This window comes from Python bivittatus, unplaced genomic scaffold, assembly GCF_059951505.1.
Source record: "Python bivittatus isolate LINGU-HERP-01145 unplaced genomic scaffold, Pbiv_v1 ctg000340_np1212, whole genome shotgun sequence".
In the NCBI taxonomy this organism is placed as follows: domain Eukaryota; kingdom Metazoa; phylum Chordata; class Lepidosauria; order Squamata; family Pythonidae; genus Python; species Python bivittatus.
Genome location: NW_028277056.1, coordinates 7,663,560 through 7,686,437, shown reverse-complemented (window position 1 = coordinate 7,686,437; position 22,878 = coordinate 7,663,560). Strand labels below are relative to the sequence as shown.

At 46.4% G+C, this 22,878-nt stretch overlaps 1 protein-coding gene across 1 annotated transcript; it reads left to right on the top strand.

The window, feature by feature from the left end:
- Window positions 1-20,187: 20,187 nt before the first annotated feature.
- Window positions 20,188-22,648, top strand: FAM181B (family with sequence similarity 181 member B). Its single transcript, XM_088140504.1, has one exon. It carries the CDS (start codon window positions 20,390-20,392, stop codon window positions 21,536-21,538), a length of 1,149 nt encoding a protein of 382 aa, XP_087996630.1. The 5' UTR covers window positions 20,188-20,389; the 3' UTR covers window positions 21,539-22,648.
- The last annotated feature ends 230 nt before the right edge of the window (window positions 22,649-22,878 follow it).

Sequence of the window (22,878 nt, the reverse complement as noted above, 5' to 3'; positions counted from 1 at the left end):
CTGGGATGTAATCTGTGTTTGAATCCATGCGCTGGTGTCCTTGAAGGAGGCTATGGTATGTCCTCTCCTCAAGAGATCATTGATGGACCCAATGGTCCTGGACAAATATCATCCAGTCTCTACCCCCCTCTTTTTTTTAAGGAAACTGGTGGAGATAGTGGTTGGGCTTCAGCTCCAGAGGTCCCTGGAAGAAGTGGATTATCTAGACCTGTTTCAGTCTGGGGCTTAGTACAGAGACTGCATTGGTTACTTTTGCTGGTGACCTGTGATGGAGCCAGGGTGGAGGTAGTGTGTCCATCCTTGTGTTGCTCTCTCTCTCAGTAACTTTCAATACTATCAACCACAGTATCTTTTTGGCCTGGCTTCGAGGATTGGGGATGAGAGCCACCACTTTACTGTGGTTCTCCTTTCTCCATGACCAGTTCTATTGGTGGGTGGGGAGAGATTGCACCCATGGACCATCACTTTTGGGGTACCACAACATTCAATACTCTCTCCCATTCTGTATAACATCTATATGAAACTGCTGGGTGAGGTTATCCATCAGTTTGGGGTCAGGTATCATCAATATGCCAATGATATCCAATTATATATCTTGACCTCAGGCCAATCAAGTCCTGACCAGTGCCTGGAGGCTGGATAAGGAAGAACAGACTCAGGCTCAGTCTTAATGAGACCAAGTGACTATGTTTATTTGGGTCCCCAGTTCCAGGCTAATTTCATCATTAATTCTCAGTGGGGTGGCATTTCCCCCATTTGAGACAATCTGGGGATCCTGCTGGACTCTCAGCTCCTGTTCAAGGAAAAGTGGTAGCTGTGGCCAAGAGGGCTTTATCAGGTGTCCCATTGTCCCCATTCCTGGATCAGGAGGCCTTTCAGACTGTCACTTATGCCCTGGTCACCTCCCATTTAGATTACTGTAATGCGCTCTACATGGGGCTGCCCTTGAAAACCATCCAGAAGCTACAACTGGTCCAGAATGAAGCAGGAAGTATTATGCTCGCATGGCCCTGCTCCTTCACGAGCTGCACTGGTTACCAGTTGGCTTTAGGGTGCAATTCAAGGTGTTGGGCATCATCTTTAAAGCCCTGGTTGTCTGATGAATTGCTTACCTCCAATTGTTTCTGCCTATATGGTGTGATCAAGCAAGATGGGTGGACTCCACCCAGGTCCCATCCGTCAAACTATATCATCTTATGTGATCCAGGAGGCCTATCTTCTTAAGTGCAGTGCCTGCCCTTTGAAATGATATTCCGCCAAAGATTTATGTGGCTCCCACTCTTATAACCTTCCAGAACTTACTAAAAACCTGGTTGTTCTCCCAGGCCTTGGGAAAGGGTGGTTGTGGAACCCCTTTTCATTTAGCTTAATTTTGTTCTTCTGGTTGACCGTGTTCTTTTTTACTTGCATCATTTCTTTTCATTTATTTGGAAGCCTCCCAGAATCGCCAAGTAGTTGGGCAGCTTCGAAATTGGAACAAATAAATAAATAAATGGATTTCAGAGTTGGACGTCACAAGCGCTCCTTGGCTTACATTCCCGGATGGGATAACTTTACAAGGAGAAAACAGAACATTTGATTCTGAAGTTCAAGAAGAGTGGGAGGGGTGGAGAAAGTTGATAAATGAAATAGAAAGAATGGCACTGATTACATCTTTGGATGATTTCTCTCCCACTTAGCTTAACAACCGAAACAATTTCCAGAGCAACAGTGCTTGCCGTTTAGTACAATTACACCATGCGTTTGAATCATTTAAACAGATTAAATAAGCCATACGAAACAGAGACGTTGGCCTTGTGCTCATTAAACTTGGCCTAGCTAATACCGAAGTTGCAAAATTCTTCTTGCAGGAAATAAACTCTGTGCAGCACACAGAAAGTCAGCGTCTCAAGGGCAACCGTGTTTTAGTTTACCCTGGTTTGCTAGTTTTCTAGGTGCAAGGAAAGATGGGTGGCATTCTAACAGATGGGCTGCATCAACCCCAACACAGTTATTCCCATCTAAATTAAAATTCAGCCTTGAAAAAAAAAAGGAAGGAAAGGAGTATGTCTTTGATGCAAAACACAATGCAATTATTAATGGTAGAAATGAAAAAAATCACTCCCCATAACTCCGTCAATATCTCCTGCCAGGCATATCATATGAGGCACTTGGTAAAACATAGAATGAACATTTTGCTATAGAGGGATCCCTAGATAGATAGATACATCCTAGTATATGAACGTATACATATCCGAAATAAAAATGGCCTTTTTTAATTCAAGCCACCATGAGAAAGTGGGGGAGGAACATTTTAGGCATTTTCCCAGATCTGTCTCTTAGAAATCATTTGCTGGCCGTTGTGGTTTGGCTCAACAGCCTTCCAAAATGCTGCCTCCATTGTTGGTTGAATCCAGAGATAAATAGAGTGAAAGAGCGACACTCTCGCACACAATTCTGCCTTTATCACTGGAAAAGGCCTCCGCACTGAAATGCCACAATCGCACTTATTTTTCCTTTGTGCTTGGGCACAGATGTTATGCCTGATACTTGCCGGATTTTTTTTTTTTAAATAAAGCTGGTGTTATCAGTATTTTCCAAGTATGCAATAGAAATGCAAATGGGCTTGGTGCAGTTAATGCCCAATCTAGCTTTATTATTATTATTATTTTTTATTAGCTGTCACTTCCTTCGAGCACGGCTGGATGTGAAATTCTCTTCCGTGCTCTTTTAATGCCTGCGTTTTCTCCTTTCTCTCACCCTCCCTCCCCTTTTTTCTCTTGTCGTCAATGTATTTGTTTAAAGTTGTTTCTTTATTAACCCTTCCAAAGGTCTCACGTTTCTGTAAGACAGAAGGGGGAAAAGGAGGCTGCAGCGGCCGGTGACAGAGAATCAAATGCCAAGCTCCATTTAATTGAAAATAAAATTGATTTCTGTTCAAGAACCCAAATGAATGGAAGATGCCTTGAAAGCTAAGAGGCCCCTTTGGGCTGCGTGTGACACCTCTCAAATATTGTTTTCAAAGTGATTAATTACACACTTTGTGGGTGAAGGATCTGCATTTTTAAGATAGCCTTAAATGCCACCATACGCTCTGCTCTCAACCTATAAAATCTTATGATGCCCAGGAGAACAATCTTGCTTTCTGCTCACGGACGAAGAGATCCACCTTTGCCCATGAATCGGCACGTTCTGCTGGAAAGTGCTCTTATCCTTCTTGCTGCTTCCATATATTTACCATTTATTTATTTATTTATTTATTTATTTATTTATTTATCTACCTACCTACCTACCTACCTACCTACTTACTTTATTTACTTTATTTACTTATTTTCAAAAGTGTCCTTGTAGGAAATGGCTTAAGGCATTCAAAGCAGTGCCTAAAAATCTCTGGAGGCCCAGGTAAACAGCCCCTGACAGTGTTTTCATTTCACAAGGAAGGCTCCTCTGTAGGATCAAGGTGAATTATAGCTACAGAGAAGGAGGAGGAAGAGGATTACAATGTATTATTGTCGCCCATTCCCATAGATCTTGTGACCCAGGAAATTCAGCCCAGCTGCATAACTTCCTTCACAGCTAGAACTGTACATCTAGAGACCTTCAGCTGTGTTGGTGCTGAATGGTTGGTCAAGGAGAAAAGCTTGTCTAGACTGACTTTCTGGCTGTTCCCCTCTGTAGCTTTATTTGCAACGTTGGAAGACCCGAAGGACCAGGGTGGGGGACAGATCCTCCTGGACAAAATCTATGGGGTTCCTAAAAGTTGACACTAATTTGATGGGACATAATCGGTCAATAATCAAACTTTGTTTGGAGCCCATGAATGTTCCTTTGTTTTATTCCTGGCTCTTGACCACCATACTTTCTGTGGTTAGAGCCATTTTTACCTAATTCTGGGGATAAATCCCACAATCTGCATATTCCTGGTCTTTTCTGCTGTCTTGAATCTCTCCCTCATTTGCTTTCTCCCTCTTATAATCCTTACAGATTTCTCAAGCTTTGGTGTCTTTGATGTTCTCAAACCCTCTTATATATCAGGTAGGCATAAACTAGTCATCCATTTTCCTAAGATGAGAAAACTTCTGCTTCCCAAGAGGTCTCTGGTGGGAAAAACCTTGGTAAAAGGTCAGTGTTCAAACCACAAGATTCTTCTTAAGCTTCCGCTGTGAATTTTACTGACGTTCACACATCTCCCATGCTACAAAGTGGTACAGGCATCTGACATTGTGTTTGTACTTTGAAAAAAGGCCCCAAACTTTCTGTTATGCAGCAACCATTGTATTCATAGTACAGTAATGAAATATCTGAGAGCCAGTTTGGTGTAGCAGTTAAGGCATCAGGCTAGAAACTGGGAGACTGTGAGTTCTAGTCCCACCTAGGCACAAAGCCAGCTGGGTGACCTTGGGCCAGTCCCTTTCTCTAAGCCCTAGGAAGGAGGCAATGGCAAACCACTTCTGAAAAACCTTGCCAAGAAAACTGCAGGGACTTGTCCAGGCAGTCTCCGAGAATTGACATTGGACACGATTGAACAGGTAAAAATAAAAATAAAAATCTAAACAGCTTAGCAACCTTTTTCTAATAGAAATCTCGGTCCCTAGCTAACTCAAGCTTCAGTTCTTTCTGAGTGGTTCCTTGCCATATACAGCATTTTCTACCTTCTTATTAGGTTCACATTTCCTAGTTTCTATAGCCCAAAGTATCTGGAGAGGGCCCCTTCTCCTCTTGAGACAATTCCTCCCCACAGCATTTTCTACAGTTCCCCCACTAACATGTTCTATGATTGCATTTGCATAACACAGTTAACCCCAACTCAGCCACGTGCTATGGGATAAGCCCAGCTTTCTGGCTGTGCACGAATCCCTGAATGAAGGGGGGAAGAAAGAGGGTGGGTTCGCATGACATTCTAGGCTAAAATGCCATTGTCTAGTTAATGTTTTAGTATCCTGTGAATGCAGAGATGAAGGAGAGCAAGGCTATTTGAAGAAAGAAGCCCTTGGCTCCCCAGATTCCGTGTTCACAAATCCATCAGTTTCTGATCCGCATCTTCATTGTGTTTTCTTCCGAGGATGCGATATGACATCAGCCCATCAGGGACAAACTTTTGCTGCATGACTGTGCTCCCTTAAGATACCCAGGAACTAAGCAGTTAATTGTCCCATTCTGAAGAGGACATTTTCTGAAGCAACCCCCGATTCCCATTGAACAACATGTCCTTCTATTTTTCAGCCTTGGAATCAGGCCCAGCTGCCCTTCTGAACAAAGCAGGGAAAAGAATCAATGAACCAGTCCAAAGCTTTTTAAAACCAAACCATGTCTGTCTTTGAAGCTTTCTGTATGTTTGGAAAACTTTGGATCATTGGGGTGGTATCCTTTCTTTAAACAGAGAAAAGGAAGGGGGAAAGCACACGATTTAAAGGAAATGTTCTCTTTAAAAAGAGCCGGAGACATTAATTAAATATCCCATTCATTTAACCGGTCCATGAGCATTAATCAGATTTCTTATTAGCATTCTGATGACCCATATACAGTAACTTAGTATCTGTGTGATGAAACCCAAAGTAAGACCACCGTTGGGAAGAGGTGAGACTTAGTCAAATATCTCTTGCTTGGATGAAAAATTGGATAGTATCGTGATGACTCAAGGAATTAAGGAGATGTGCACTGTGGCAGATATGGCAAGACTGTTCACTTCTGGGCTAAAATGAATCTAAAATGAGTCCATTTCTCTAAAACTGCGCCCAGTGTTGGTATCAGAGAGCTACCAGATCTTCTCTGAATAGTCACAGCTTTGCTAATGTTCTCTGAACATTTGAGATCACGTTCAGTGGCTGATTAGATTTGTTCTTGATGTTTGATGGCCTTTGTCAGATGACTTCTGCAGTTTGGAAAATGATACATCTTGACTGCACCTATAGAGAGCATGCAATAGCATTTAGTATTTGACCATAATTGGAAGCACTTAGATTTTGATAGATCTCATATTTGTTCCTCGGTCTGTTAGATGTGTATTTTATGGAAGAAGGCAATGACAAGCTACTTTCACATTATTGCCAAGAAAATGGCACGGTTATCTAGTCTCAAACTCAGTTTAAGGGCTTTTCTCCACTTTATTCCAACCTCGCTCCTCCATTTGTATCCCCAGAACAACAAACCTGTAGGGTAGGCTGGCTGAGAGATCATGCCTTGCCCAAAGTCACCCGGGAGTCTTTGGTGGATGGGAGGGACTTGAACCCAGGTTTTCCTGGTCCTAGTCCGAGATCTTCACCACCAGCTGCCTAGCCTCAAAATAGTAAAGAAGGGCCAAGCTTAAAGCATCCATTTCCTCTGCTGGAAACTTTCAGGTGTAAAATACTGTCCCCCCGCCCCCATTTGAACATTTTGAATTTTAAAAAAGAAATTGATTCTTGCCAACACACCTTTGATCTGTGACAATCTCTTATTGCCAATTTTCTTATTGGAAGGGAGATTGATTTTGCACTAGAGTGAGCCAAAGAATTTTAAAAAATCACTTCTCTCCGCTATCAGTCTGATATCGATCAGTTTCCCCCATGGCTGTTATTCATTAAAAAAAACAAAACAGTAATGGGAATAGTTCATAGAATGACTAATATCGTGGATAAGATCACTTGCTTTACTTTTGACTGCTGAAATGTGGGCACAAATCCAATCAGCCAAACTTTTTTCGCCATAAAGTTGCAAAAAACACCCCTTATTTTAATCCCTTATAAAAGCAGAAGAGATCTAGTATATTAAAAATTATAGATGAACTGGCTTTCGTCTGAGCTTCAGTTTGACACGTGGACTCTGAATTTGTTCACTCCCGCCACAGTCCTGATATCTTTTGTTGTTGTTGTTGCTCAGTCGTTCAGTCGTGTCCGACTCTTCGTGACCCCATGAACCATATTGCGCCAGGCCTTCCTGTCCTTCACTGCCTCCCTGAGTTTGCTCAGTTTCATGCTCATTGCTTCAGTGATGCTCTCTAACCATCTCATCCTCTGCCCTCCTCTTCTTCTTTTGCCTTCCATTTTTCCCAGCATCAGGGTCTTCTCCAAAGAGATCTCTCTTCGCAGATATCTTTTTAGGTTAGCGTCAAAGATCCTTAGGGTGTCGGCGGTGTCAAAAAAGTCAAGATGGGGGTTGCCGCCACGCAATCAAGGTCCTGACTATTTTTATGTGTGTCCCATGCACAGATGGAAAAAAAGAGGCAACTTTTTGAGAGAAGGCTTTTTCATGCTCCCACCACCACCGCCACCAGTGTATTTGGACTATACTTCCCAGAAAACTCAGCCAGCATGACCAACATCCCAAAAACCCATTGGATCAAGAGAATCTCTTAAAAGTGGATTTAAAACCCACCTTTCTGCACATTTATGTTGACGGCAGATGCTGGGCCAACATAATTTCAGTCTTGCTCTTGATGTTCTTACTCAGCGATGGTGAGTAAGGTAATCCAGGGGTTTCTGGCAACAGATTTTCTGAAGCAATGCTAGGAACAGCTCCAAAACTAGATTTATCCATGCTATGAAAATTGCCTCCTTCAGTCTGATGCCTTCCACAGGTTAATTATGTAATAATTAACCTGTGGAAAAATAATAATAATAGGCCATCATAATTATGGCCATAGCCAGTCAACACCAGCAAATTCTGAACTGGTCTTCTCCAATCATTCCTCCTCCTTAGTGGATTGCTGCAATGTGCATTACGTGGAGCCACCCTTGAAGAACAGCTGGAAGCTGCAACTGGTCTAGAAAGTTACAAGCCGATGTAATGGGCTGAAGGAGTAACCTTGAGCAACAGGACAAAGAGCTGCAATCAAGGCAAGGGTCAGATAAAAGAAACCCGAGTCTGGGACAGAACTGTAACCTGAGAAAGTGACTCAGCCAAGACCTTCCCTAGGAGGAGGTGTATTCAGATTGCAAGATTCTTTTTACTGTAACCTTAGAATAAAAGTAGTATTAGCAATCATAACTTTGGTTTCCTAGCCTGGTCTACCTTGACATCTGCATTGGCTCCCAGTATACTTCTGGGTGCAATTCAAGGTGCTGGTTGTCATCTATAAAAACCCTTCATGGTGTTTGGCTGGATTATTAGTGAGGCTGCCGTTCTCCAACTGCTTCCACTCATCCCATCAAGTCCGACTGGAGGGGCAGGTTCCAGATCCCACCTACTAAAGAGTGTCTTCTGGTGGGACCCAGGAAATGGGCCTTTTCTGATGCAGCACTGGTCTTTGGAACACCATAATCCCCAAGATTAGGTTGGCCCTGACTCTGCTGGCCTTTCAGAAAGCTTTAAAAACTTGAATGTTTTCCCAGGCATGGGGGTCTGGAGATTAGTTGAGCTCATGACCTGTTGTTAATTTATTATCGATCGTTCTTGCCCTTGCTTGCTGCCATATGGTTTAATATGGTTTATTTTGTATTCTGAGCTTTTTAAAATGCTACGTTAGCTGCCCAGTGTTGCTATTGTGAGATGAATAACCATAAAGTTCTATCTACTGTCTGTCTCTTCTATTATCTTCCAGAGGGGTAGAACTACAACACCAATCCTCCCCAGCTAGCAAGGCCACTCTTGGTGCCTTTTCAAGGAATTGGAATGACAGAGTGAATACTTAGAGATGTTTTCAGCAGCAAAGAGATTCAACCTCTCAGCGTTGGCCCCCAAGATGCTGGTTATTGGCACCAGCCTCGTGCCTAGATCAGTGTTGCCTAGCATGTACTGTATGTTGTTATTATTATTATTATTATTAACCACTTAGATGCTTCTGATGGGGGAAAAAACCCCAACAAGCTTGATTCCTGGTGACTATATGGATAGATCATTTTCTTGGCAGCCATAGTGAAGTGGTTTGCCACGGCTGTCTTCTACAAAGCTTTCCAACTTCCTGGTCTAGTCTACAGCCCTTGGATCTCCTGGTGGCGTCTCTCCAAGCACTACCATTTCCAACTCTATTCCATTGTTCTAAAATCAAAATGATGCTGCTTCAAAGTTTCCTTTGAATCCAGTGCAATGCCTCGTGAGGTTTTCTTGGCAAGAATATGGAAATAATGTGTCGCCGCCTTCTGCCCAGATATTTTTTTCAACTTCCTGGGATTTCTTGGTGTGGTCTCATCCTAGTACTTACCAAGTCTGAGCCTAATGAGATTCTGGGGCTTATGAGAGGTTAGCTAGGTGCTGAAATGGGTCTGTAAATGAGAAATAGACTTATCTCAAGAGAATGTCTTCCCCTCACCTCCAGCCTTCATGCTTGTTAGTTTAATTCCCTACTAATTTGGGGGGACTTCTTCCTTTCAGAGAAATAGCCAAAGACAGCTTTTTCTAACTAAGACCCTCAGAAATGTGTTGGATTTCAACTCCCATCATCGATAGCCAGCACAGCCTTAGGAAGGATAGGTTTTGAAACCCTCCACTTCTGGATAGCATCTGCTTTGGGAACAAACGACTTGCCCTGAAGACATTTTCGGTAAGATTTTTGATAGAAGGCGTCTTTATCTTAAGGTTTTGCAGGAGTTTATCCATAGAAGGTAGAAGTGGGAAAGTTCGCAGCCACTCAACCTGTTGCTTGGACTGGCCTCAAAGAAAACTGATTCCTAGAAAACGCTTAGGGTTTTCCTACCTCTCTCCCTCTTCTTTCTCCAGCGCCGAAAGCCTGGAAAAAAATGCTCATAAAATTGTCCTTTGTGCACAGAAAGGAGTGGTGTGCGTGCGTGTGTTTTAAACTGTTGCTATGTTCCCTTTTGTTTTCAGCCTGTGTTTTGTGGTTGGGGGCAACCTTTTCAGTAGGCCTCTTTCAACGAATTTCGCTATTTGGGTCTGCAGATAATTAGATCATTGCGATCATTTTCGCTATCCGGTCTTGCCTCCCCACCCCCAAATCTGGTTGAATTTGCATCAGAATGTGTGGCCTCTCTGCTCTCTTTCACGTCAAAGTGCCTCAATGCAAATAAGACAGACGGAAGCCCGTTGCCCTTGTTTTAGGAAAACAGAGCGGTTCGTCTGCGTGGAAACCCCTGCCAATTTTCAAACCTCTCTTTTCTTGCCCACAACAGGATTAAAGAATCAGCCAGCAAGATTGGATCAGGAACTTAACACCAAAACAAAGATGTCGTTTTCTGTTTATTATCAAGAACCAACGGGGTTCCAGGCCAGTTTTGGGGTTTGGTCTCCCATAGGCCTCTGGAAGGCCAGTTATGGTTTCTGGGTTCCCCCATTTAGGGTTTTGGAGGAATTTCCAATGTGTTGAATTGTGTTTGGGTAAAGCGCTGCAGGTCCTGTGGGTTTAGCAAAATGGGATCCTGGATTTGTGCTGTTAACTTCGATGCTGCAAGATTCTAGACCAGTGTTTCTGAACCTTAACAACTTTAAGATATGTGGACTTCAACTCCCAGAATTCTCCAGCCAGCCATGCTGGCTGGAGAATTCTGAAAGTTGAAGTCCACATATCTTAAAGTTGCTAAGGTTCAGAAACACTGGTCTAGACTATCTGTGACTTCCAAAGGCTTTTCCCAGGTTGCACCATGTTTTCCAACTGAATGTATGGAAAACGCATAGTTAGATATGACCTTCTGGAAATGCACCAGTCCTCATTAACCAAAAAACTTCCCTGCCTACGTTAAGTCTAAGTCAAGTTTAGGACCTCCTCTATACACATTATGGGTATATTGCCCCACCCCAAACAAACCGAATTTCTGTTAGAGATGGGTGAATCTGCAAATTTCAGATTCCCGTTTTGTACAGATGCATCCCTCTGTGCCTCTTTTGTAAAAGGAGCGTTTTTGCAAGCCTTTCCCCCATATATAATGCATCTGGTATATTCTTTTCCCTACAATAGGCATTTCTCGGTGTGCTTTTCGGGCACTGATGCATCATTGCGGACTCAAAGGCACACAGACCCCGCTACAAAATGTGGAGAAGTGCAGAACTCAGAGGAGAGCCATGTAGTGGTTCACAGTTCGACTGAAAGCCACTTCCATGCAACCCCAGATTCCACTACCTTGTCCCCCAAACCAGTTTGAAGCTCACCTCCTGTGGCCTTCAGTCTGCTGACTTTCAAACATAGAAAAACGGTGAGATTTCCCTGCACCCATTAGGACTCCCTCCAGTCACCCGATATGAGATTGCAAAAGATGTTATTCAATCAGCTACCCCCCCCACCCCCCCACCCCCACTATCATGGTACCATGGGCCCTGGAATTAAAAAAGACACACATGTTGCCTTGACTCCATAATGCGCTACATTTCAAATCAGCCAAAGGCGAGCGATGGTAGCATTAAAACTGTGATGGAATGGAATTATGAAGGCCAGACTCAGGGAGAAAAACGTTTTCTTTCATCTCCTGAGGCGCGAGGGAAAGATAAGAGGATGAGACTGGCACCTCCCTGAGGAATTCACACTGTTGTGGCTGGCATTACTTGGGAGCTGGGGTTTGAGTCTGGGAAGATTGATGTCAGGCCTAGCCCAAGGAACTCCAAGAGACCATGTAAATTCAGTCCAGCTATGTTTATTAGCTACAACCTCCAGCAAGAATCTTCCCAGACTGAAACCTCAGTTCCCAAAGTCCTCCAGCCACAACAGTGTGAATTCCTCAGGGAGGTGCCAGTCTCATCCTCTTATCTTTCCCTCGCGCCTCAGGAGATGAAAGAAAACGTTTTTCTCCCTGAGTCTGGCCTTCATAATTCCATTCCATTACAAAAACCTTCAATAATGATATAGCACCCCATCACATTTGCATCCGGATGCCATGGTTGGTTCCCAGACTGATAATGATTTTGGAGATGGTTATGCAAACAGCCGCAAGCTTTCCCATTCTCAGTGCAAAGACAGACCCATCTCCTCACTAGATCACTGGGAGGCTGTTGGAAAGAAATGGAGAAAGACTTTGCCCCAATGATCTGAATGGGAAAGAGTTTAGCTGCTGGCATTCTTGTAACCCCATCCTCTCTCTCTCACAATAAATCTTGCTAAAGAAAACTTGGTAAGAATTGTATTTGGAGAGAAGCTCTTTTGCTTTCAGCCAGTTGCCAAGAAGGCCTGAAGCTAGGGGGTCATCCGCAGTTGTTCAGCCAGGCGCTTTGGGGGCTGGAAGGGGTGCAAGTAAAGTAGGGCTGAGCAGCATTTCGGATTGAAGGGTGCAGGTGTACAAAACTAGCCCCTGCTTGCAACTCCTAACAAGTCACAATTGCTTGGCTACCCTCCACACGAGCTATGTGATCCTGAGAAAAAGGCTCAGCGGCGGAAGGTGCGCCCTAGAAGAGATGCTACTTTCGTACTTCAGTCTGAAATCCTGCCCTGCTGCGGAATGAACGGCCCCTCCCTTAAACTCTGCAGAGCTGTTGGCCTTGCAAAGAAAACATCCATTTTGCTCTGGTTTTACATAAACTGCAGGACGGCCTGTTCGACGTCATGGGTTTGGGCAAATACACTGCTTTCAAACTGGAACCAGGTCCTTGGGTAGAGGAGTCCTGAAAGCACCAAGCTAAGGACAATTGCATGAGAGGCTGGAACCGAAGACATCTGTCCGCCCTTCCTCACTTCTGTTCCAGAGTTTCTCTCCTCCTTGACCAGATCTACCTGCCCTGATTTAAGATGTAAAGGAGAAATGGCCCATCAATAAAACTTATTTTATGGGTGGACAAAGTAAGGCAAGGAGCAATTTATGTATGTGCTTTTTATTGTATTTTTATTGTGTTTTTACTGTAGTTTATACCATTTTTATTGTATTTTAATTAATGTTTATTGGCTGTTTTTATTGTAAGCCGCCCAGACTCACTTCCTCGTGAGATGGGGGGTGGCTAAGCTTGAAATATAAACAAACAAACAAACAAACAAATATTTATTCCACCAGGAACCTATTCTGGATCTTCAGCTTCCCCCCGCCTGCAAATACGAACTAAACTAAGTGCCAGTTTCGCCTCGTGGCTAGGATGCTGGGCTAGAAACTAGGAGACCGTGAATTCTAGTCCTCCCTTAGCCAGGAAATCTGGCTGGGTGATGTCTCTCTCAGCCCAACCCACTTCACAGGGTGGTTGTTGTGGGGAAGGCAGGAGGAGGGACCATTGCGTATGTCACCTTGAGTCGTGCAAAATCAAAGCATCATAATCATCATCATTTTTATTTTCATTATTTTATTATTTATTATGTAAAACATTTTATTATTATTCAGCCATTGAAAGAAAGGTGGCAATTACCCACACGGAACTCTTGATAACTTTGTCCCCAAAACATAGCCCCCATTGGAAACTCCTTCAACCAGGGGTTTTCCAGAGGTGCTGGGCTACAATTCCCAGGATGTTCAGGTTGAGAACTGCAATCTCAGAAAATTACGAGGAGTTTCCTAACAATAAGAATGGGGCTGGACTCGATGGCCACTGAGGTCCCTTTCAACTTCGTGATCATAATTCTGGAGAATGCCAGGTAGGACAAGTTGCTTTCTTATTTCCACCTAGGTCCAACAGCAATGCGCTAAATCTGAGAGTGACTCTTGGCCTATGGAGGCAAGATGTCCATTAAGGTATCACCAATACGATTGAGAACAGTATAAATCTGTTATACCCGAGTCCTAGAAGTTAAACTCCATACCCAAGTTCTGGAATACTGAGCTTCGTGGGGTTATTGATCTTCAAAGGGGATTTGGTTTGGACCTCCTTTCAAAAAAGTGTGTCTGTGAAGACAGGATTATCTCTATCAGCATTCCTTAATTTTTTTTTTCTCTCGGGACCCCTTCCCACTTTTAAAAATTATGGAGGATCCCAAAAGAGCTTTTGTTTGTAGGGGTTACATTTATCAATACTGACTGTATTAAAAATCAAAATTGACGCATTTGCTGCCCCCACCATTTTTCATGACTGTTTGATGGGATTTTAATACTGTGTTATTTTTCAACAGAGGCTGACAAATAATTTTTATTTTGCAGATGCCCGGGAGGACCTCAGAGTCCTAGGACCACACTTTAAGGAACACTGGTCTATATAAAATAGGTTAAATAGTGATCTGAGTTTTATCATTCTTAGTAAACTCAGGGTGGCCTACAACCCTGCCCTGCACAACGTTATCATTTTTGAGGGCCGGGGCCCACCTGGATTTTGGGAACATATGAGGAGCATTCTTACAAAATGGTTTCCTTCGGGGGAGGCTCTACCCACTCACAAAACTCCTATACTGTAAAGTTATTTTATCCGTAATATTGGTTCCCCCTCCTTTTTTTTAGAAATCATAAACCAGGGGTGTCCATGGGTGTGGTGGCATCAAAAAAAGTCAAGATGGTGATTGCGCAATCAAGGCCACAAGCTTTCTTGTGTGTGTCACATGTGCGACCCACTGAAAAAATGGGTAAGGCTTCCATTGCATAGCTGCGGCCACTATCTTGAATTCTGAGCTGCCCTGTCATAAATGCAGGATACCACCCTGTCCCCCCCGCCCCAAAATGGGAATAACTTTCCAAGGAAGCCACGAACTTCAGCCTCTCACTTTTTTACTTCCTAAAAATGCTGCTGGGGACCTGGGTGAACCCAGAGGCCTTTGGGGTTGCTCTGCTGTATGCCGACTTTCCATTTTTTTCTGTGCAAAGAAACTCAATGAATGTCAAGGATAGGCTTACCAGATATCTGAACAGGCCAAGGAGGACACAGACAATTGGAAAGCAAGGCAAGTGGGAGGAAAAATGGGAGGAAAAAGAGGACACAGTTTAACTTTCTTGGCCTCTATGACAAAAATTACAGTAAGAAACTGCAAAAAACAGAAAATGTACCTATACATATATATATTATATATATATAAAATTACTTTTTCCAGCATCAGAAGGACTGGCTTTTCAGTCACAGCTGGTTAGGAGGCAAAAGCCTTTTGCACATAACTGATTATTAGTCCTTCAAGGCAGTCCAGACAAGAAGCACACCCAGGAGCATTAGCTCTAACTTTATTGTAAGGTGACATGCACAGAATCTTGCAAGTCTGAAAGGACATCTCTCCCCCCTCGACTTTACAGCCCAAGAAACGAGGGAGGGTCCCTTCTGAGACGTTCCTTCCATGGGCTCAGCTGCCTTTTATCCAACCCTTGCCTAGTTTGCAGCTCTTCCTCCTGTCTCCCAAGGTCACTGGCAGATACCATTACGCTGATGAAAGTCTTGTCAATTTCAGGCAGCAATGCAACAGGGGGGTACTCGTGAACTAATCAAGGTCACCGAGCCAAGCTTGTTAACTTCCGTTGCACAGAAAAAATTTGCTCAGGAAGAGGTATTTGAAAAGCCAGACAATATTTAAGGCTATGCCTCCCGGACAGAGGACGTGAGGACAAAACGGAGGACATGTCCTCCATTGCTGGATGTCTGCTAACCCTAGTCAAAGAACATTTCCTCGTTCATCGGCGTTACCATCACTGTCTACCGCAGCCGGGCTAGAGTGTTATAACCAGCATTTGCCATCCTTTGCATGGCTGGGCAAAGATTTGAACCTCCGTCCTCCCACTCCAAGGCCTGCTTTCTCACCATGGCTTCCTGCTGAAGATTTACAAGCCCAGGGAGATGGAGCACAGGAAGCATCGAGTCACTGGACGCCCCTGCAGCCTCAGGTTGAGGTTACAAACTCTTGTAGGTGGAGGCATCCTGTCCAGTTTTGTAAAATCCTACACACCCCCACCCACCCACCCACCCAGAGCAACAAAGATCTTCCCCCTCCCCTTTTAGGTTACTCAGCCCAAAGTGCAGTTGATTCCCCTTTAATTTAACAGCTCTCGCTGCTTTTGCAGTTAAATGGAGTGTTCATTATTGAGGGATCCTCCCCCCCCGCCCTCTCTCATCCTCCTCCCCGGCTTTCTGAAGGCCTGTGTGGTGCAGTTTAATGAATATTTGGCACAAAGCTCTCTTTCAAGAAAGGCAAAGAATAGGCTGGCCTGTTTAGGTCCTGCAAGGCTGTATGTCAAACCCTCTCCATAATGCTTGTCAGGGAAGGACAGAAATTCCCACTGCTGACTTACTCGATTGACGAGCAGATTAAGACGCAAGCAGGAAATGAGATTGTATGTGTGGGACACCTGTTTGGCTGCTCTCATTTTCCCATCGCTGGAGGGAAAAAGAAAAAAAGAAAAGAGTCCATTTTGATCAAATTAAAGAGAGAGAGAGGGAGAGGGGGGAAAAATCCTCTCGCTTGGCTATGCTCCATCCGTTGGTCTCTTTCTGTCCATCTTGTTACAAACTGCAGGGGGGAAAATGGTTTGCAATTCAGGATGGTTCTGATACAGCCAGAATCAACCATCCAGCCAAAGCAAAGGGGTATAGATAGATAGATAGATAGATAGATAGATAGATAGATAGATAGATAGATAGATTTCTAATAAAAGAGAGTATCTGTAGCTCAAGGTTGAACTGTGGAGTCCTTGGTGCTCTCTGAGCTTGGTTGTTTGCTTGAAGACGTTTCATTGCCCAACTAGGTAACATCATCAGTTGCTGTTGATGTTACCTAGTTGGGTAATCGTCAGTTGATGTCACCCAGTTGGGTAATGAAACATCTGCAAGCAACAAACCCAGCTCAGAAAGCACCACAAACTCCATAGATAGAATATGCCTCTCCTTGATGCATTTAGGCATACCGCTTGTCTGCATAAGATGCTCCTCAGCAGACCTCGTCACCCAAACCCTACCTTAGGCGTGAAAGCCGGCTGGGTGGCCTTGGGCCAGTCTCTCTCTCTCAGCCCAACTCCCCTCACAGGGTTATTGTTGTGGGGAAAATAGGAGGAGGAAGGAGTATGAGGTACGTTCGCCGCCTTGAGTTATTTATAAATCATATTTAATCATATATAAAAGGCGGGATAAAAAATCTAAAAAAAAAATCATTCCGTTCAATGGAGTGTCCTTATTTAGGCAGTTGGTTTGACACAACTTGTTAATTTATTCATTAAATGTCTGTTTTGGAAGATCCTTCCTTTTGCAAGGGAGGTTGGGCTGAGGGATGGTGTTTGGCCCTAAGCCCCCAGGGAACGCCCATGGTAAAGGGGGAACCTGTACGTGGCTCTCCCCAGTTCTAATCCAGCCTCTTAACCCCTACAGAACGCTGGACTGCAATGGCTGAAAACAGCACCAGAACTACATCACCCCGTAACTGCCACATCAGAACAGAATGTTCAATAAAGTTTAAAATCAAAAGGGCACATTTAAAAGCACTAAGACCCCTTAAACGTTGTTAGATCAGTGGAGAAAAGAAACGGTGCAAAATAACTAGGAAGTCAGCGGTAGATGAATATAGCATTCCTGACCTGAGGAGGCCATCACTGAAAAACTTCGGTCTTGACAGCTGATCGCTGCCTCTCATGTGAGGCAACTGGAGGAGAACCTCTGAAGATCTGGTAGCACCTTCAGCTCATCTTAAGTCTTTAGATCAGAAGTGGGTAATTCTGATGTCAGAATTCCTTGTTGTTGTTGTTCAGCTAAGTCGTATCCGACTCTTTGTGACCCCATGAACCATATTGTGCCAGGCCTTCCTGTCCTTCACTGCCTCCCTGTGTTTGCTCAGTTTCACGCTCATTGCTTCAGTGATGCTCTCTAACCACCTCATCCTCTGCTGTCCTCTTCTCCTTTTGCCTTCAATCTTTCCCAGTATCAGGGTCTTTTCCAAGGAGTCCTCTCTTCGCATTAGGTGACCAAAGTATCTGAGCTTGAGCTTCATTATCAATCCTTCCAATGAGCAATCAGGGTTGATTTCCTTTAAGACTGACTGGTTTGACCTCCTAGCAGTTCAGGGGACTCTTAAGAGTCTTCTCCAGCACCACAGTTCAAAGGCATCAATTCTTCGGCGCTCAGCCTTCTTTATGGTCCAGAATTCCTACAGAACATTAAAAATCTTGCTTCTTCACCTACTGCTCCCTTATTCAGAACCTGGCTTATTTGTCGGTGCCTCACAGACATCATCTGATTTGATTAGTTTTTTTTTTTCCTACTACAACAAGAGTGCAGCCATATATACACTCAGGATTTCCTTATTGCAGCACATAGAACTCAAAGCCTATTATATAGGTCTATGGTCCAGAGTTTGTATTCTAAGCCTCGTCCTTCCTTTTCTCCTCCCAGCTTTCATGGTAGACTGATGAAGAACGGGCAGATCATTCTTGCCATTGGCCTAAACGGATTCCTTGCAAGGGGTTTTGGAAGTTAAGAATCTAGGAAGTTATCCTGAAGTGCTTCAGAACATTCATCTATCTAGTACCTTCTCTGTCCGGACCAGTCCTTAGAGATTCCGTACTTGACTTGGGTGTGGTTACACCCCAAAAAGACTTTAGCAGTTAATTTAATTTGTATTTCTGCTGAATTGAAATGGGCCATGGACCTGTGTAGTAGGTTGTTCACTTTTTCATTAATTTTCATTTCATTAATGACTTTGCATTTCAAAACCAATCATTTTGACTTCCAATAGCAATATAGATCCAACACATTTCTTATAACAGGCGTTGAAATAATAAAAGGCAGTGAAAACTAGAAAAAGGACAGAAAAACTAGAAAACGTGCATAATCTCCTATTCCATATCACAACTGCCGAATTTATGATATGCTAAGCCAAGCAAAGAATGGTCTAGCGGTGAAGGCCTCAGGCTAGAAAGCAGGAGGCTGTGAGTTCAAGTCCTGCCTTAGGCATGAAAGCCGGCTGGGTGGCTTTGGGCCAGTCCCTCTCTCTCAGCTCAACCCACCTCACAGGGTTGTTGTTGTGGGGAAAAGAGGAGGAGGAAGGAGTATGAGGTATGTTCTCTGCCTTGAGTTATTTATAAAAAATAATAAAGGCAGGATAAAAAAAAATCTAAAAAAAGTCACACATTAATGTGAAAGGCACCGAGTGACCTTGAACCAGATAAAATCTCTTCTCTTCTACTTTGCAGAGTTGTTGTGAGAATTATATGGAGCCCTTGTGGAGTCTCTTGGAAGAAAGATGAGTTGCACATTGAAACATCAACCCAACATTCAAACCAAAGTTTCCCCTTCCCTTATTCCTTCTCTGGAGAATCTGAGAAGACCCTCGAAATGGCCGTTGAGATGCAGAGATCGTCAACTGCAGGAAAAGGGTAACAACATTTAGAGAACAAACGTATCCAAAGAGCTGGAACAGGGATAAAATGAAGGAAGAATGGAGATACAAACCTAGCTCAAAGCTTTGGAAATGAGTACTGGGTTATTTGGTCAGGGAGACTGGCTACAATTCTGAAATTTGCCTTTGATGGGTCAAAAGATGTCTCTGTAGATCTGTGCTTTTCAACTGACAACCTTAAGAGGCGTGGACTTCAACTCCCAGAATCCCCCAGCCAGCCATGCTGGCTGGGGGATTCTGGGAGTTGAAGTCCATACCTCTTAAAGTTGTCAAGGTTGAAAAACACTGCTTTAGGTGATTCTCAGGGTACCCAGAACTCCTTTTAAGACGCTTTTGAGTTTTCCTTACGGATGAAAGTAGCATGGTGTGGTTCTTCTTCTGCACACGTTCCCATCACCTGCAAACTGGAAAAGGCCAATTGGAGAGTTCGCCTTTTCCAGTTTGCAGAACAGAAGATACTCTGTTGGGATTTAATGGAAAGACACAAGCCAGAAAAATTGGGGACCAAGGAAATGCAGGCTCAGCGGCACATGGGATGTTCACATGTGCACACACATGCACACTTAGGTGCTGGTGCCTAAATAAATGCAAGGTTCACCCCCCCCTCAGTCCACCTTTGAAGAAAACGTTGCAACCCCTTTTTATTAAGCTGAACAGAACTAGTTTTTTAACAAATCAGATCCCACCCCCTCCAGCCCAAATAGCTAGCTTAATTTTTAAGTTTTTGTTTCCAATCCTCCTCCACTTTCTGTAATATCTTCCTTGGAGAACCTGAAAGCTTCGGGTGCCCTTCGGCTTACTCCTGGTTCACACCTGGATGGGAGACCACTCGGAAATCTCAGGGCTGGGGGCTGGCCTGGAAAGTGTAAAATGGTAGGAATTCCTGGAAAGGGGCAGTGGCAACTTCGTTTCCACGGCCAGGAAAAGGGCGCGGATGTTTCCATCCGGAGCGAGGCTCGCTGGAAGGAGCGCTCCCCTTTCGAAGACCCCCCCCCCCGCTTTCTGCAGAGGCGGAATCCCCCTCTGCGCGGGACGCCAGGAAAGAGTTAACCGCCCCTCCGGCCCAGGCGAGCCCCTTCTTCTCCCCCGCCTCCGCCTCCGCCTCCGCCTCCTCCTCCTCCTCCGGGAGCGCAGTGAAAGCCGAGGGGTGGGGAAAGGAGCCGACGGAGCCGCGCGCTCGCAGCCTCCCTAGTTTGCATCGGTGGCCCCGGCAACAGGCGGCCGGCACGGACCCAGCTCGTCTCCGGAGGCCCGGGAAGAAGATGCCCGGCCGAGCCGCGAGCCCGCCTCGCCCCCCGCGCCGCTCTCCCCGCGCCCCGCACTAGAGCCGCCGGAGCCAGCCCGCCGCCCGCGATGGCCGTGCAGGCGGCTCCCCTCCCGCCGCACCACCCTTTCGTCCCCTTCGGCTTCCCGCCGGCCGACTTCGGGGCGCTGGAGAAGAGCTACGGCGACGGCGGAGCGCTGCTGCTGCTGGAGGGCGCCGGCGGCGGAGGCAGCGCCGGCGGCGGCTGCAGCGAGCCCGGGGACTTCCGAGAGGCGACCCGCGAGCTGCTGAGCTTCATCGACTCGGCGTCCAGCAACATCAAGCTGGCGCTGGACAAGCCGGTGAAGTCCAAACGGAAAGTCAATCACCGGAAATACCTGCAGAAGCAGATCAAGCGCTGCACCGCCCTCATCGGCGCGCCGCCCGCGAACCCGGAGGCCGCGGCTCCCAGCCCAAGCAACGCCGCTCCGGCCGCGGCTCCGGCCAGCGGCGCCGCGGCCGCGAGCAAGCCGGCTCCGGCGGCTCCGGCGGCGCCGTCTAGCGGCGGCGCGGCGCCCTGCAAGCCTGCGGCCAAGCGGGAGAGCAGCGCGCTGCAGAGCAGGAGCCTGGCGGCGCTTTTCGACTCCCTGCGCTCGCCGGGCTTCGAGCGAGGGGGCGCCCCGGCTGCGGCCGCCGCGGCTGCTCCCGCCGGGCCGGGGGGCGGCAAGGACGCGGGGCCGGGGCCGCCGGCTGCGGGCGCCTGCAAGAAGGTGCCCCTGCGGAACCGCAACCTGCCCCTCTCCTTCTTCACCGAGCCGGCCCCCGGCCGTGCGCCCGGCGCCCCCGTAGCGCCCAGCCCCGCCGGCCTGGAAGAACCCGGCGGGGGCAGCGGCGGGGGGCCCGGGCCGTCGGTGGCCGAGGAGCTCTTCGATCTGCTGGCCGCCCCCGACTACCGCGGCTTGCTGCCGGAGCCCCCGGAGCCGCCGGCCGTCTTCCCGGGCGCCGGTCTGCAAGCGCCGGAGCTGCCTCTGGAGCCGCCGCTGTACGAGGCGCTGCCCCCGCTGGCGCCCCTGCTGTACGCCGAGCCCCCGTTGCGCCCCCTCCCGGCCCTCTACGCCGCCGCTGCCGCCGCCGCCGCCGCCGCCGCCTCGGACCCCGCGGCACCTTTCTTCCCCGATTGCCCGCTGCCGCCTCCCCCGGCGATGCCCTACGATTACGCGCCGGGCTACAGCCGGGGCGCGCCTTATGCCAGCCTTTAGTCCTCCGGGGAAGGAAGAGACGAGGAAGCGGGGCGGGGGGACTTGGGCTGGGAATGGCGGGTCCCCGGAGAAAAGGGGCAAAGCGGGCGAGGTATGGCTGCGGGGGTGCCAGGGACCCCTGGAAGTGGGGCCCGACTCACTCGTAGGACACCAGGCTGAAGGAAGACTGCACAGGAGAGACTGGGACAGCCTTGCCCTGCCTGATGTCCTCTGGATGGGCTGGACTACATCGCCCATCTTCCTCCTCCTCCAGCCTAATGCAGACTTGGGGACCTTCCTTCGCAGTTGGAGGCCCTGTGTCGAACTTCGGGGCACCCTGAAAGGTTTTAACATCTAAGGGAGGTTGGGGGCGGCGGCTGGGGAGTGACTTGCCTGAGAGTCATTGTCTCATTGCAGAAGAACCCATCCTTGCCAAGATTTGGGGGAGGCCACGACACAGTCAGCCAGGGCAAAGTGTTAAATTGAGATCACTTTGGAATGTAGCTTTTCCATGCTCTTCTGGGCCAGCTTTTTTCCAGGCAGAATAACTCTTGTTATTTCAGGGGAAATCACGTTGGAAAGGAAAATGGGATTTATCGGTCCGGATCAGTTCCCAAACGAAATCATTTCTAGATCCTGTTTCTCCGCTTGCACCGGTGAACCTGAAGCGGAGTGTGCATAAGTGAAAAGCTCTGTGCCGGTTGTGCCTTGAAGCGGGAATATTAAGGGCGCAACCGTGGGCTCATGAATGGGAGAACAACATGATGGTGTGCACCTGCAAAAGGTGGAGATGGGGAGGGGGCCCCTAATGCAGAGTTTCCACCCAGAAGATTGGAGATTCCATTTCCACTAAGTAGGACTGGGAAGAAAAAAAAAATACTTGGGCGAGTCGGTTTTGACCGATATGGACAACGCTGATAGACAAGTGGCTTGGCTTGATATCGAGCAAATCTAGTTTTTAATGTTTTTGCATTAGTACACTCAGACAAGAATATCTCCAATGCCATTCTGCAGACTTTATTCCTGCTTTCTAAGCTGCAGCTCTGGGAGAAGGGAGGAATGAAACAGAAAATCTCAACTGCTTTATTTAATAATGCTATATAGCGGTGTTTCTCAACCTTGGCACTTTCAGATGTGTGGACTTCAACTCCCAGAATTCCCCAGCCAGCCTTGCTGGCTGGGGAATTCTGGGAGTTGAAATCCACGCATCTGAAAGTGCCAAGGTTGAGAAACACCGCTATACACAGTCCACCTTCCCTTAAGCTGTCAGAGTTATATAGGTGCTACTTCATAACATGCCCCCATGGACGAGGTTTTTCATGACTTTATTTACATGGAACTTACTTTTTTCACAGTGCATA